Source organism: Megalobrama amblycephala, linkage group LG9 (genome assembly GCF_018812025.1).
Source record: "Megalobrama amblycephala isolate DHTTF-2021 linkage group LG9, ASM1881202v1, whole genome shotgun sequence".
NCBI classification, from domain to species: Eukaryota; Metazoa; Chordata; class Actinopteri; order Cypriniformes; family Xenocyprididae; genus Megalobrama; species Megalobrama amblycephala.
Window position 1 is genome coordinate 3,473,805 of NC_063052.1, and position 16,227 is coordinate 3,490,031.

The 16,227-nt window shown below is 37.4% G+C and overlaps 2 protein-coding genes across 2 annotated transcripts in view; one reads left to right on the forward strand and one right to left on the reverse strand.

Annotated features, from left to right (window-relative positions):
- Positions 1–4,039: 4,039 nt before the first annotated feature.
- On the reverse strand, positions 4,040–5,516 carry ndufs6 (NADH:ubiquinone oxidoreductase subunit S6). The gene is made up of 4 exons (XM_048201232.1): positions 5,260–5,516; positions 4,998–5,051; positions 4,726–4,848; positions 4,040–4,208 (listed from the first exon to the last, which is right to left on the reverse strand). The coding sequence occupies exons 1-4, from the start codon at positions 5,401–5,403 to the stop codon at positions 4,140–4,142; spliced, it is 390 nt and encodes a 129-aa protein (XP_048057189.1). The 5' UTR covers positions 5,404–5,516; the 3' UTR covers positions 4,040–4,139.
- Positions 5,517–9,192: 3,676 nt separating this feature from the next.
- lpcat1 (lysophosphatidylcholine acyltransferase 1) overlaps positions 9,193–16,227 on the forward strand; it is a 35,391-nt gene continuing 28,356 nt past the window's right edge. Inside the window, exon 1 of the mRNA XM_048201231.1 lies at positions 9,193–9,557. Within this exon, the coding sequence (XP_048057188.1) occupies positions 9,438–9,557 (120 nt within the window). The 5' untranslated portion in view covers positions 9,193–9,437. The remainder of the gene's footprint in view (positions 9,558–16,227) is intronic.

A 16,227-nucleotide genomic window follows, 5' to 3' on the forward strand; every position in this document is an offset into this window, starting at 1 on the left:
TTGGCTGGTGCCCCAGGACACTCGCCCAATCCCGTCTATGGATAATCCGGTCCTGTACCTGATACGTTCAAAGCTTCCGCAATAGCAGCCCAGCTTCTTTCCTTATCACTTCTATTATGGTACGTTATTCCTTCGAAGATATGTTGTATTCGTACTCTTGCCAGAGTTCAACCAGTTTTTCTTCCATACCGGTTGTCCAATGTGTATTTATGTTGCAAACGTTTTTTGACGCCATTTCGCCGCTTGTTTACAATCGCCTGACACAGTCTCCAAGGAAACAGAGACGTCATCGGTCGCAAATATTATGCTGCCTTCACGTGCTCTCAGCGCTATTGTAAAAATGACTTTCCTTTCGAAACTTGAATGCGATTTGCTCGTAATCACTACTTCAGAAGTGGGAATTATCAAATTTGAGAAGAATCTTTGTGAGGAGGACTGGCAATGACTGTTTCTAAAAATTCTAAGACTAGAATCGTTAGACGCAGCACACTGCACGATTTTAAGCACCAACTGTAAACACCGACTGAACGCAACTGGCTCTGACTCGGCGCGATTGGACATGATCAGTCGTAAGTATCAAATTACACTCATAATCGGCCTTACAATCGTTAGGTGTGTCCCCGGCTTTAAGCCGGGGACACACCTAACGATTGTAAGGCCGATTATGAGTGTAATTTGATACTTACGACTGATCATGTCCAATCGCGCCGAGTCAGAGCCAGCTTAAAGCCGGGGACACACCTAACGATTGTAAGGCCGATTATGAGTGTAATTTGATACTTACGACTGATCATGTCCAATCGCGCCGAGTCAGAGCCAGCTTAAAGCCGGGGACACACCTAACGATTGTAAGGCCGATTATGAGTGTAATTTGATACTTACGACTGATCATGTCCAATCGCGCCGAGTCAGAGCCAGTTGCGTTCAGTCGGTGTTTACAGTTGGTGCTTAAAATCGTGCAGTGTGCTGCGTCTAACGATTCTAGTCTTAGAATTTTTAGAAACAGTCATTGCCAGTCCTCCTCACAAAGATTCTTCTCAAATGTGATAATTCCCACTTCTGAAGTAGTGATTACGAGCAAATCGCATTCAAGTTTCGAAAGGAAAGTCATTTTTACAATAGCGCTGAGAGCACGTGAAGGCAGCATAATATTTGCGACCGATGACGTCTCTGTTTCCTTGGAGAATGTGTCAGGCGATTGTAAACAAGCCGAAATGGCGTCAAAAACGTTTGCAACATAAATACACATTGGACAACCGGTATGGAAGAAAAACTGGTTGAACTCTGGCAAGAGTACGAATACAACATATCTTCGAAGGAATAACGTACCATAATAGAAGTGATAAGGAAAGAAGCTGGGCTGCTATTGCGGAAGCTTTGAACGTATCAGGTACAGGACCGGATTATCCATAGACGGGATTGGGCGAGTGTCCTGGGGCACCAGCCAATAGGGGGGCAACAAGTGATAAAGATAATGACTAACGTTAGACTTTTTTTATCATGTTTTGTATATATATTATTTATCTGGAAAGATACGGATACAAAATTAACAGTTAATGATACAATATATACAGAGAGAATATAAAGAGCCCTGCCCTTTGATCGCGAAAGTGAAAGTGCCCTTTGAGGTCGCATTGTGGTAGTATAATGTACTTCTGTGGTAATTTAATGGTCTGTACAGTGCCGTTTCAAGTCGAACAAGCTTCATTGAGGATTGCAGCTTATCGTTGCTTAACAACGGCGACACCACCGGAGTGCAAGCTCTAAAAATAGATTAATTTACCAAAGTTTACTCACCTCAAATTCTCTCTGTTGAAAACAAAGTGTGCGTTTTCCTCTTTTTTTTTTTGTTATTTTCCGCACAAATATAGCTGCAGATGAAGAGCGCCAGCTGTTTGTTTACATCCATTTTCAAGATCCCGCGCACAGTGTGTTGCTTAGCAGCGGTCTCAATCGTAAACGTTGGTGTTCTTCTCCGACTGTCAACGATTAAAATCGGCTCCAGTTGAAGGAAACAATCGGTATGTGTGTTCTGTTCAGTCTTAGAATGTTTCAGCTAATCGTTAGGTGTGTCCCCGGCTTAAGTAACCATCTAAAAGAGAAAACGTTCCAAAAATTTCAAATCGAAAACAGCGTCACATATTTGCTGATAAATAATAGTAAATAAGCCTTATAAGCAGAAAATCTTTTTTTCTAGAATTTGTGCGTGCAAAATCGTTAATTAATTCTGCCTTCAAGCGCCATTGGAATTATCATAAATACGAGCTTCCTAGGTAAAATAAATTGTACATGATCATTTACATATATGTGTAATCATTTGAAGCGTATTGTATGTTTTATACACAGCGAAATTTGCCTGCATCTGACCGAAATAACAGAATCGTCAGCCACCGTGACCGGACTACCTAGATAGCACTGTGAATGTTTATATGGTTGTCAGTGCATGGGACACCACATAGGCCTATAATTTTGGTTTTAATAAGATTTTCCCAATAAATAGGCAAGAATAAACCTGGTGTCCTCCATGCAGCGGCATGCACAGAAATGGGAACGCAGGGGCACCGCGATGTAGGACTGAAAATTCGGATGGGACGGATTTTTCAGTCCCGCTCCCGCCCGCCCGCTTCCCGCAGGAATTATTTGATTCTCCCGCAACCCGCACACGAGTAGTGTCTCACCGCCCGCGCCCAACAAATCTTGTCCCGCGCCGCACTCTGTTGCGTTGGGTCCCGCGGATCTCTACCGCGATGCAACCGCAAACTGGGCACTTTCACTTTCGCGATAAGGGGCAGGGCTCTTTATATTCTCTCTGTATATATTGTATCATTAAGTGTTAATTTTGTATTCGTATCTTTCCAACTAAATATATACAAAACATGATTTAAAAAAAACAAACAAACAAAAAAACCATTATCTTAATCACTTGGTGCCCCCCTATTGGCTGGTGCCCCAGGGCACTCGCCCAATCCCATCTATGGATAATCCAGCCCTGATGTGAGTACAGTGGTTCAATATTAATATTATAAAGCGACGAGAATATTTTTGAAGCGCCAAAAAATAAAAAAAATAAAAAATAACGACTTATTTAGTGATGGCCGATTTTAAAACACTGCTTCAGGAAGATTCGGAGCACAAATGAATCAGTGTATCGAATCTGCTGTTCGGAGCGCCAAAGTCACGTGATTTCAGCCGTTGGCAGTTTGACACGCGATCTGAATCATGATTCGATACACTGATTTATTTGTGCTCCGAATCTTCCTGAAGCAGTGTTTTGAAATCAGCCATCACTATATAAGTCGTTATTTTATTTTTTTTTATTTTTTTGATGCACCAAAAATATTCTCGTCACTTTATAATATTAATATTGAACCACTGTACTCACATGAACCGATTTAAATGTTTTTAGTAGCCTACCTTTATGGATCTTGAGAGAGGAAGTGTCATTGCTCCCTGTGGAGGCCTCACGGAGCCATCGGATTTCAACTAAAATATCTTAATTTGTATTACGAAGATGAACGAAGGTTTTACGGGTGTGGAACGGCATGAGGGTAAGTAATAAATGACAGAATTTTCATTCTTGGGTGAACTAACCCTTTAAGGCACCTATGTAGCCTATTACATTCACTATAGGTATTGCACATATACTGTCAAACCAAAAAGGACCTTTTACAGAATTACTCAGTTAAGACGCTTAAATGAAAAACATGCTAATATAGATATAAATGAATATGATTTGTTTCTCTTTTTTAATGATCACTGAGGTAAGCTCAGCCCGGTAGTGACATCAAAACCAGGTGTAATAGGGAGGTAAGATCCAAAACACACTGAAAACTTAAATAGAAAGTGCTGACATTACATTTACATTCTAATTCTTTTAAGTGCTGATAGCAATTTCCAGAGACCACGTGCGCCCTCTGTCCGTGAATGCTGGAAAAATCATGTGCAGGATTTTGCAACCTTGAGATGCTTGCTTGGAAAAGTGCAAAAGACACCAGAAAATAACTAAAAATGTAAATAAGAGGCAATGAAACGCTGCAGCTTTTGTAGTTATATTATAGTAATATTTTATTTTACAGAGAAAGAATTAGATATCTTCAAATGTGAATAATGTTTAGCCCACACAAACAAAAGACAGTTCTTCAGTGATGATGCTTCTGCTTAAACTGCAGCCCACAGTATCCACAAGTGCCAACTTTGGTGTCCTTGTCCTGTGAAAAAGTTGAATTAATTAATTCATGATACAATAATAAATGTTACATTCAGTATGACAACAGATGTTTTAATCTCTAAAACATTCGATTAGTTCAATTGACTCGCTTAATTTTAAAAACGTGAACCATGCTTTTAAGTTAATAGTAATTAATTAGTCAACTATTCATCTCAAAAACTTTTTTTTTCACCTTTGAAGGGCAATGCAAAAGTGTATGGGACACTTTAACGCCAAACAAAAGCAAGCAACTAAATCCCTGAACAAAAGGCCCTTCCACAAGGAGGTTTGATGGTCACTTCAATTTTGTTGTTAAAGATCTTGTGATCCAGGGTAGCACATCATTCATTTTGAGGTAATTTTCATTCATTTTGATAATGTTTGAGAGGTTTCCTGGGAGTAAAACTCAATGGGGGAAAAAAAAAAAAAATCTAATTTTGAATAGCTGCTATGTTTATATGGTAACCTTCTCATTCACTTGCTTCCAGAAAATGTTCTTATATAAAATACGTGATTACCAAGTTGATGTAAACTTTGGGGTGGCCGAGAGCCCCTCCGCCTCCATCACAGGACACCGTTCTTGACTCTACGTATGACACTGGTTCTTCTGCAACCAAGTTGATCGCAAAGTTCTCATTCACCTGCACAAAGTGAGCAAAAAATATATAAAATATCTGAAAATATGAAATTAAAAATATCTGAGTGAACAAATATCTATATCTATCTTTAGAGTAAAGTAGTACAGTATTAAAATTGTTAAGAGGGCCAGTAAATAAATAGTTCTCTTTACCTCTTTTTGTCTACCGATGAATCTGGCTCTTCTCACATCATTTTCATCATAGAGCTGCAAGAAAACAAGAAGCATAGGGAATCACACCAGTCTCATCACAATGACAGAGGCAGCAGCATCATTCAGTTTCCACTAAATGCACAAACTACTGCAGAACCAATTATTATTTATTCTGCAAGATGAGAGTTAATTCTCACAACAAAAGCTAATAGAGATAAACAGACGTGCACCAAATCCTTTAAAGACTTTAAAACTGCCTCACCTGTCCTGTGTGAGTCACTTTTTCTCCATAATTAGAAACCGGTACACTGTATTGCTGAACTGGCACTACAGATAACCTCATGCCATTGAACAAAGCCTTCGTATTTTTACCGAAGGACAAGATCCTTGGAAGGGTGGCTGCCATTTTTGCCCGTAATCATTACCCAGCAGGCTTTGCTGTGTGTATGAAAACGCTTCATAGTTCTCCGCTGACCCCTGCTGGTCGAGAACAACTGAATTAATTTATATTTTGCTGATTTGTGCGTTTAAATTATTTTCCCTTTACAATAGCTAATGGAAATTCATTTAGAAAACCCACTCGTTATTTTATGTAACAAAACAACATACGACAAAACCGCGTTCGCTATATTTACAAGTTTGAGTCAAGTGTACTGCGCATGCGTGCGTTATGACTTTCCTCAAAGTCATTACGTCACAGGAACTCGTACGGTTTCCGCACGTCTGAAGCGTGCTACCTTCACATGGATGCATTTGGGATTAAATAGGCTTATATATACGTCTCTATAGGTATTTTCAGACAGGTATGAGATGCATTTGTTTTTGTTTGTATGTCTAACTATAATCATTATATTGAAATCACATTTATACGCCGTTGAAGAGAAAGTGTTCAGTCTGATAATCTAGTTAGCGGTCCACTAAGTGCGTAAATTAGTCTATTTTATGCAAACTTTGTTGTAATGAAGCTTTTTACATTTCCTCTCAGTAAATTCATATGTGTGGAAATTAGGTCAGTCCGTATTAACATTCAGCTCTGAATACGAACTAAATGGAAAGAATGAAAATGAATGCCAGTTGTAATCTAGCAAAAGTAGCAATCTAGCTAACGTTATTAGTTTTCGTTTTGTTTTGTTTTTAAATAGCAAATTAATCAGATGATTACTTGAATGTTCTTAACTTTCTCTTATTTTGTCAAACTTATGACATAATCTCTCATTCCCTACACCTGCACTCAGACCATAACTCAATACTGTTTATATGTTAAAACAGGAAAAGAAACATTTTTCTTTTCTAAGGTTTCACTGCTTTGTCATTTCACCATCAGATATAATTGATATATGAAATCATTTACAAAATATGGTCCTATAAATTGGTAATGAAAGTCAGCATTCATCCAAAAGGGAAGTAGTGGTGTGTGTTCTGTCAAAACCATCATAATTTATATTTTGCCATAAAAAATTGTTTGAGGTTTTTAGTAATTTCCCTAATTTTAAGTAGATCATATTAGCAGTTAGCAATAAAATATATATATATATATATATATATATATATATATATATATATATATATATATATATATATATATATATAAATAAAATGGGTACTGCATTTAAAGGTGCAATATGTAGGCATTTTGCCGTAAAATATCCAAAAACCACTAGGGCAGTGTTATATGTTTTGTTCACTGAAGTACTTAAAACATCCCAAATTTTTGCAACTATTTGTAAATCGTGAGAAAACTGCAATTTCAACCAAGGCTCCGGGACGTGTGAGGAGTCGCCTGTCAATTGCGTCATACCCACGTTACTCTCAGTTTCCGGTTTTATTTTGTAAAAACCATGGAAACACCAAAGATGCTTTAATATATTACATGTTTTAACAGGCAAGGGAACAACGTTTTTTATATATTTATAGACAGAAAACTAATTATTGTTATATAGCTCAACACGTTTAGTCTTATTGTTTAAATCTAATTTTCTTGATTTTTTTTGTGAGTACCATGCTTCCATGCATCAGAGAAAAACACTGTTGTCAAGTAGCTAACATAGCATAATCAGATGCAGCTTTATTTTTAGTAACAGTAATATTACAGCATTTTCTCCATCATACAGTACGTTTTGAAATTATTTTTTTTGCCATTTATCAACACAAGCCATCCAGCATTTAATATGATATTCTAAAATCGATCTATCTTACTGCAGTGTGCAACAGTGTCTCTCAGCAGCCGCCAAGCGAATGCACAGAGTAACGTTAAAACATTTTCAACAGTCTCAAATGTATCTAATATGATAAACAGAGCTGCTTTACCTCATACTCATGACCAGGTGTGTTTTGCACAATCTCTCCAGCGCCTTCTTCAGCTCCCACAACACTCGGTCCTGCTCTGCTTCATACTACAGTAATGTTAACAATCGCATCCATGAACATGACTTCTTCCCGAGTCCTATCCCAATTCTTTTCTACCGGCCGCTGAGATGAAGACCACATGTCCCAAGATTCCACGCTCAAACTTGGCGTCATCAAGCTACGCCTTTGTTTTGAATAGGCCTCTAGCGACCTCTAGCGGGCAGAAAATATTACATATTGCACCTTTAAAGGTACTCTAAGCGATGTCACGCGTTTTTAGGCCAAAACATTTTTTTGTCACATACAGGAGGGAGGGTCTAGCTAGCCTCTGTTTTGTTTGACAAACACTTCAAATGTCAACAGGAGGTAATTTAGCTGGAAATGTAGTTTAAATGATGCTGGTCAGTCATTTCGTACATATTTACATTAATTCATATGTTCAGTTTGAAGAAGGTAACTAAGTTCATGTACCTAAATGTGTATTTTCTCTTTTACCAGGTGTTGACACCATGGCACCACTGTTGCTCCCTTGTCTTTTTGGTTCCTTGACTCGGCAGTTGTCCCAAGTTGCCAGATGTGCTGCTTTCGGCTCCTTGCCTGCAGTACGTGCACAGAGATGTATCTCCACCATCACAGCTACAACGATGCGATTTAAGAGATTCATCGACCCAATGTGCAAGCCACAAATGGCTTTCCTCTCACCCCTGCTTGGACAGTGCCAGCAGCTCCTGTGTGTTCAGCCATCCGCTGGCATGAAGACAAAAACAGCTCTTAAAAGACGCTGTAAAGACTGCTTTTTCGTACGCCGCCGTGGAAGGTTGTTTGTTTTTTGCAAATCTCACCCCAGACACAAGCAGCGGCAGGGGTGAATTAATTGAGACATCAATGTGTGTTTTCATGCAACTGGCTGTTTCTCAAATGAGGACTTGAGAATCACTTGTCTTGATTGGTGTATTGAGCATGTAAAGATCATAGAGTTTCTAATAAATATTGGCATCTGCATCTGAAAAGATGCTCAAAGGTTCTGAGAATTATTCACTTTTTTTCATATATATTCAGGAGAGCAGCTGTTAACTAAACCTAATTCAGACCTTATATATGTAAACCCATTGAATATCATAGAGGTTGCTTAAAAATTTGCCAATGAATCATGCACAACTATTTGTAAGCTGGTTTGTCTGGCAAACAAGTTTGATATATTTAGCTGTTGAAATGTCATAGGGGAATAACTAGAAAAACATGTACTTGACTCTTACCATGACATTAATTTCTCTGATTTTTGGTTTTTCATAACTGCGCACTGTGAGTTTATGATGATGTATTATTGTATATTATTGCAGTTACCATGCATTCATTTGTACAGCAGGGGGCGATGCTACACTGCTGAGACTGCAAGCGTTTTGACTCAAATTCTTCTTCCTAACCTAAAGACTTTTATTCTTTTGTCTTTTCTTATTGTAGCGTATATAATAATTTCTAACTTAAGCATTTCTAGTCCTTATTTGAGCTCTGAACGCAGGAATGATCACTATTCACAACACCCCTCAGCTGTGGCCTACTGTGGAAAGTTGTTATGTTTACAAGATCCCAACGGGTTATGCACGTGCATGTAAATGATTCGCTTGGCAACAGAGCAGGAACTAAACAGTTTTCTGCCACTTAAGAAAAACAACGAGAGTTTTGGTTGTTTTTATTTGCTTATTTTAAGCTGTATTGTCAGTCAAAAACAAAACAGACCAAATATACCAAAAACAAGGGTGAGGAGATAAAATAAATAACTTGTTAAAATAACAAATGCTTCCATTATATCGTTATAAATCCAGTGCTTAGATAGGTTAGATGTGATGTCAGAACTTGCGTTTATCACGCATGCGCACAATGAAAACGCGCATGATGCTGCTCGTTCGGTAAATTACAGGAGTGGACAGCGTCAACAGCGAAGCCAAACACTGTTTGTTTAAAATCGACTTGAAGCGCATATAAGACCAGGAAAAATCCGAAAAGTTGTTTAGTATATAAGAGGAGCACCTCGAGGGCGCATTTGCTTTTCCTTATTATTAATATTTTTTAAATATACATGTTTACTCTTTCAGTATGAGGGTCCCTAACAGAAAACTACACACGGCTGTGGACGGAGGAGACTCGGGCGTTTCAGCACACTTTAAAAATCCTTTCGTGCACGAGTTGAGATTTACTCCTCTGCAGAAACTCAAGGTAAAGTAACTGTAAACTATAAACCATGATTTAGATTTTTCTTCCTCACTGAATAGCCTACATCTGTTGGAGAAAGAGTGAAACGTTTAGCAGAAGTTGTGGTCGCTATTTCACGTTACAGCACGCTGGATGTGATCTGTTTAGGCTACGCTCGTCTTGCGTCATCTAAAATATGCAGAAAATCTTACTGTGTTTACCCAATTGTGAAATCTATGTTATTGTTAGATTTAGAAGTATATGCTCATCTACATGGGGTTTGACGCGCAATTCAAAGTAAACTGAAAAGCATCCTGGCGTACCTTGTTTGAAATACAGATTTAGTACAGGTTTTTCTGTTACTCAGTTTGTCATTATTTCTGTCAAGCTGTATTTCCGTAGTGGAACAGCCTGTTGTTATAGTATGAAGCACTGAGTGGAGGTCATGATTGGTGATGCATATGCTGCCCTGCATGCCCACCAGGTTTGGGTCTGTAACAAGATCAGAAATTGACAAGAGATCAGGGCAACTAGGGAGGCATTTCCTAAAATAAAATTAAATAAACAAACGGACACTGGTCTGTAGAAATATGCATCTTTTATAATCTAAAACTCACACAAAGCTGTCTAAGATGATCATGGCCTTTTTCTATCTTTATGTGACTTAATATCATCTTTCATTGGTGTTCTAATGCCACTTAAATGAAAAACGTTATTTATTTCCTGGTACTTTATTGCATTGGGTCCCCGTGGTCCTGGAAAACCTGGAAATATCAGGCAATTTCAATAGTGTGATTTCTAGGCTGGGAAAATTAATGGAAAATCTTAAAAGGGCAAGGACATTTCTTTAGTAAATGCAGCCTTTGCATCGCGTATTTCTTCAGCTAGAAATTACGCTTTGTTGAAACTTATTTCACAAAATTCATGGAAACTTAGAACCCTGAATTGCAGATCAACTTGTATTAGATGTACAGTAGCACTGTAAAAATAATTTCTCCTTAATCATGTCTGTGTTAAATTGCGTATTGTTTTGTTGTGGAGCTGGACATGCCATCACACACAGGGTGAATGCTCAAATTAATAATTCCTCTGCACCTGGATTCATTCTGATATTCTCATATTTTATTGATGTTATGTTATCAAAGGCTTTTGCCCTTTGCTGGGCTTGATAAGGGAATAGTCTTGTTTAATTTCTTGTAGCTACCTGTATAGACAGACTGAAGCATGATTATGGGCTTTGTCATGTTTTACATTTTTAGTAAGTTGTTTTAACTTTTTGGTTGTTTAAGATTGCATGATCCATACAGATCAATACTTATAAATCAAAGTTTGTAGTGCCATACAATGATAAGACACAACATTATAGGGTTAGTTCACCCAAAAATGAAAATTCTGTCATTTATTACTCACCCTTATGCCGTTCCACACCCGTAAGACCTTCGCTCAACTTCGGAACACAAATTAAGATGTCTCAGTGAGGCCTCCATAGCCAGCAATGACATTTCCTCTCTCAAGATCCATTAATGTACCAAAAACATATTTAAATCAGTTCATGTGAGTACAGTGGTTCAATATTAATATTATAAAGCGACGAGAATATTTTTGGTGTGCCAAAAAAAACAAAATAACGACTTATATAGTGATAGCCAATTTCGAAACACTGCTTCAGGAAGCTTTGGAGCATTATGAATCAGTGTATCGAATCAGCTGTTCAGAGCGCCAAAGTCACGTGATTTCAGCAGTTTGGCGTTTTGACACGTGATCCAAATCATGATTCGATACTTCATTATGCTCCGAAGCTTCCTGAAGCAGTGTTTTGAAATCGGCCATCACTAAATAAGTCGTTATTTTGTTTTTTTGGCGCACCAAAAATATTTGCATCGCTTTATAATATTAATATTGAACCACTGTACTCACATGAACTGATTTAAATATGTTTTTAGTACCTTTATGGATCTTGAGAGAGGAAATGTCATTGCTCCCTATGCAGGCCTCACGGAGCCATCGGATTTCAACTAAAATATCTTAATTTGTGTTCCGAAGATTAACGAAGGTCTTAATTTTTTTTTTTTTTTTGTTTCAAATAGATCAACATTCTCCAGTGATTCTGAACAGGCAACTAAACAAAATAACATTTAATTTACTAGAGGTTCTGACAAAATGTTAATTGCTGCAGTCTATAAATTTGAATGAATGAATGATTCAATGACTCATTCATAAATACTTAACTTGTTTCATTACTGGATAAATCAGCACTTTTTGATCTAATGTCTTGAATTAATGATTCAGTGACATACATTTAACAGTCACTTGTTGCCACCTGGTGGTAAATGTTATCATTATTTGATGCGTATTTGATAGTGATTTACTGAAGGTGATTTACTCTATTTTGGTCGCTTCTGTAGACATCAGTGTTAATATCCAAACTATAAACTTTTATCCCAGTTCTTCTGTGATGAATATGAATATTTGTAGCACAGAAATAACAAATGCTGTGTTGCTGAAAAGACTGTTTTGTGGAGCTGTTTCATGCCTATACAGGACAACTGTCTCTGGCTCAGCGGCAGCACCAACGCAGATTTAAGTGTTCTGGTGTGATTTTGTCAAAGGTTTAATAAACACAGGCAAATTGTTGTCATTAAAGAGATCATGTGGGTGTTTGAATCAAGATTTTTTTAATCATGCAGCTCTAGTTTGCTTTCAATGAGTGAAATGGGCATTTCTGTTTGCTTTGTAGTAAAATATTGTGCGTATGCAAACCCTACAATTTCAAAACACATTTCGATACTACCCATGCAACATTTGTCAAGAAATATCCACGTGGAAGTGAGCATCTTCCATGATAGGTGGGGTCTCTATGGATCATATTTGTTAGTCCAGCACATCCCATAGATGAATTTAGAGGCCAGGGCAACACCTTGAACTCTTTGTCAGGTTCCTCAAACCATTCCTGAACCATTTTTGCAGTGCGGCAGGGTGCATTATCCTGCAGAAAGAGGCCATTACCACCAGTCAACACCATTGCCATTTAAGGGGTGTATATGGTCTGCAATATTCTTTAGGTAGGTGATATGTGTCAAAGTAACATACACATGACTGCCAGGACCCAAGGTTTCCTAGCAAAACATAACACTGCCTCTGACGGCATGCCATCTTCCTGTTCTGACCCAGTCGTCTAGCCATCACTATTTTGCCTTTGTCAAAGTCACTCAGATCTTTTTACTTGTCTATTTTTCCTGCTTCCAACACATGAAATTCAAGAACTGACTGTTTGACTGTTCTCTTGCTGCCTAATATATCCCACCTCTTGACAGGTGTCATTGTAAAGATATAATCAGTATTATTCTTTTAAAGTCACCATGAAATCAAAATTGACACGACAAATCTTTTTTTTATTTTTTTTTATTTATTTTTTTTTTACAGAATGTTGCAGTGTTATTATGAGTGCCCTCATAATCTTTAACCCTAAACTGAATAAAGGGGGTCAGATTGACCTGGCATGCTGTGATTGTTTTTTTTAAAAAATATTTTATCAATGAAAACATTTATTTTATATTCCATGAATTCTTAAAAAAAAAAAAAAAAAAAAGGTGTTTCTTACGGAAGAGGATTAGGGCCAAGCAATAATAAAAAAATAAAACCATCTTGAGATTAAAGTTGTTAAATTTCAAGAAAAAACTCGTTAAATTTCGAGAAAAAAGTTGAGATAAAATGTTGAGAATAAAGTCATTAAATTATGAGAAACTCGTTAAATTTCAAGAAAAAAGTCGAGATAAAATGTTGAGAATAAAGTCGTTAAATTGCGAGAACAAATTCGTTAAATTATGAGAAAAAATGTCGTTAAATTTCGAGAAAAGTCGAGATAAAATGTTGAAAATAAAGTCATTAAATTAACGAATTTTTTCTCGTAATTTAACAAATTTGTTCTCGTAATTTAATGACTTTTTTCTCGTAATTTAATGACTTTATTCTCAACATTTTATCTTGACTTTTCTCGAAATTTAATGAGTTTGTTCTCGTAATTTAACGACTTTTTTCTCGAAATTTAATGACTTTATTCTCAACATTTTATCTCGACCTTTTTCTCGAAATTTAACGAGTTTTTTCTTGAAATTTAACAACTTTAATCTTGAGATGGTTTTATTTTTTTATTATTGCTTGGCCCTAATCCTCTTCCGTAGTTTCTGACCCTCATCAATGTAATTTTTATATTTCTTGTTCATAGGATGGGGAAAAATATAATTTTTACCCCAAGAATGCACAAAGGGGGTCAAATTGACCCGCTTTCATTTCCTATGGAATTTTGACTCAACACAGTATAAAATCCTCCACAACTGTTTCATTTGGATATACGCCACAATAGGGAAGAAAATACTATCACAACTTCTGTTTCTTTCATGCCGACTTTAAATAACATTTCACCACTTTCCTCGTGTTGAGACTACAGAAGTGAAGCGTCAAACACCAGTGGTAAGATTTTTTTTTTTTTTTCTCCTCAGATGTCAACGTAGGTATGTGAGAAGCCTCAAAGTCCTGCTCTCCCTGTTTAACTGTCATCTCGATCCTCTCAGCTTTTCCTGTTGTTTGTGGGAAATGGAAAGCAAAGGCATCAGTTGCTATCAGACAGGAAATCCACCAGAGCCACTGATTTGATAATAGATCCACTTATCCTCACATTTCAGCAGGCAGAGAGACCCTTTGAGAGGACAAGTACAGTCACATTTCATAAATCTGACAAGGTCAGATAATTGGTTACTAGGAAGTAGTCAAGTGTCTGTTTCCATTAGCCCAATGCTATTTTCTGATATAACATTCTTACACAACAGCAGTTTGAAGGATCCAAAATAGGCTGTGATGATTCACCTGATATCCATATGCATCAGTCCCAAAGATAAATGGATCTTTGTGGTATTATGCAAGATATTTTTAATAGGCCTTAGGGTTTCATTTGAAATGCTATGAAAAAGCTATCTATTTATAGCATTTGAATCTACTTGCCATATTGTAAATCTTAAGAAGTAGGCGATACCTTTTCTTTGCCAGCTCTTGTAAATGAGAGGAAACTTCTTCAGGCTTCCATTCTAAAGAACTCTTGGCATTAATTTTGTAAGCCTTGCTCACAGTCAAGTGGCAAGATGGTAAAATCAATGAAGACCAGTAGAGAGATCATGAGTAGGCTTGGAAAAACATTTGCATAAATGCTCCATCATGAAAACCCACTCTTGCTCACTCGGGTTTCTGTTGTTCCTGATGGCATTGCTTCATGTACATGTCATGACGAGGGTGCTTTTACTGTTATGTAACGTATCTTTGAGCAGCTATGGTCAAGACAAGTAAAATTCCTCAGATTTTCTGTGCTGTAACTGCTCTCCAGGCGATGAGCTGTAACATGAGATTCGTCACATCACTGTGTCTGGAGGCTATGTAAGTCTCAGTGTGTTCCCTGCAGTGAGCGTAGATGTTTTTAGAGATCACGATTGATGGTGATCTGAAGGGAATGTGGAGTAATCAACAGCTAGGGTCTCCTCAACCGTGTGTTGCTGTGAAGTGCTTTCAGCGAGAATTGATCTTAGTTGATGCTCTTTAGAAGGATTTACAAGAGTCATTTGCCTTGTAAACATGCATGATTAAGATGGCTTGGCAAACACTGTGTCTTTTTAGATGACCAAGACTGATCTAACAGCTTCCTGCTGTCTTGTCTCCACACTATGATTGGTTTAATGTGATTGTTTACAAAGCAGATTTAGGTTCTGGCTTAGTTAAATGATCATCGGGGAGTCATTGAGCTCTGTTTTGGAAGGGCCATAAACTCCTACAGTTATCATCCCCTACTTATGTTACATAGTCTGACAAGTCTGTTGACATGAATGTGGTTGATCAGGTTTGGGCATACGTTAAGTGAAAAACTCATATGGCCATGCTTCTCTCAAAATGAATTTGTTCTCAGCATTTATTATACCAGAATAATGATGATAAATGTTAGTGTGTGCATTTCTGAGATGAGCACAATAACTGCTCTTTGTCATTTGACTTTAAAGCTTTATAATGGTAGTGAATGGCACTCACGATTTTAGGGGAAAAAAAGCCTAAAAATGCATCCATCATAAAAATAATTCATCCTGCTCCAGGGGGTTAATAAAGTCCTTATGAAGTGATGCGATGGGTTTTTATAAAAAAAAATATCCATATTTAAAACATTATTAACCATAATAACTAGCTTCTGGCAGACGGCCATACACAGCGTTTTGCGGCGGAAGCAGAACCCCTGATCTGACACATGACGCGATGACAGATGCTGAAGCGCAGAGAATAGAGCAAAACAAAATACCGGTCACAAGTTAAAAGTCTAAAATGAGAATTTTTCAAGAGAAATGTGTGAGGATTTCGATATATATAAGAGAGGAGCTTGAGTTTTTTTGCCCAGCCCTATTTGTTTGATCCGCAGAAGGCGTCTAAGCTTATGCTACTCCTACATCATGCATCGCGTCCGGGGTTACTCTTGTGGCGCAAGTCGACTTATGTAGGCAGTCTACCGGAAGCTAGTTATTTTTTAAGTTTTATATATGGATATTTTTCTTACAAAAACCCATCGCTTTGCTTCAGAAGGCCTTTATTAACCCCCTGGAGCCGTAATGATTATTTTTATAATAGATGGATGCACTTTTTTTGGACTTCAAAATCGTGAATGGCATTC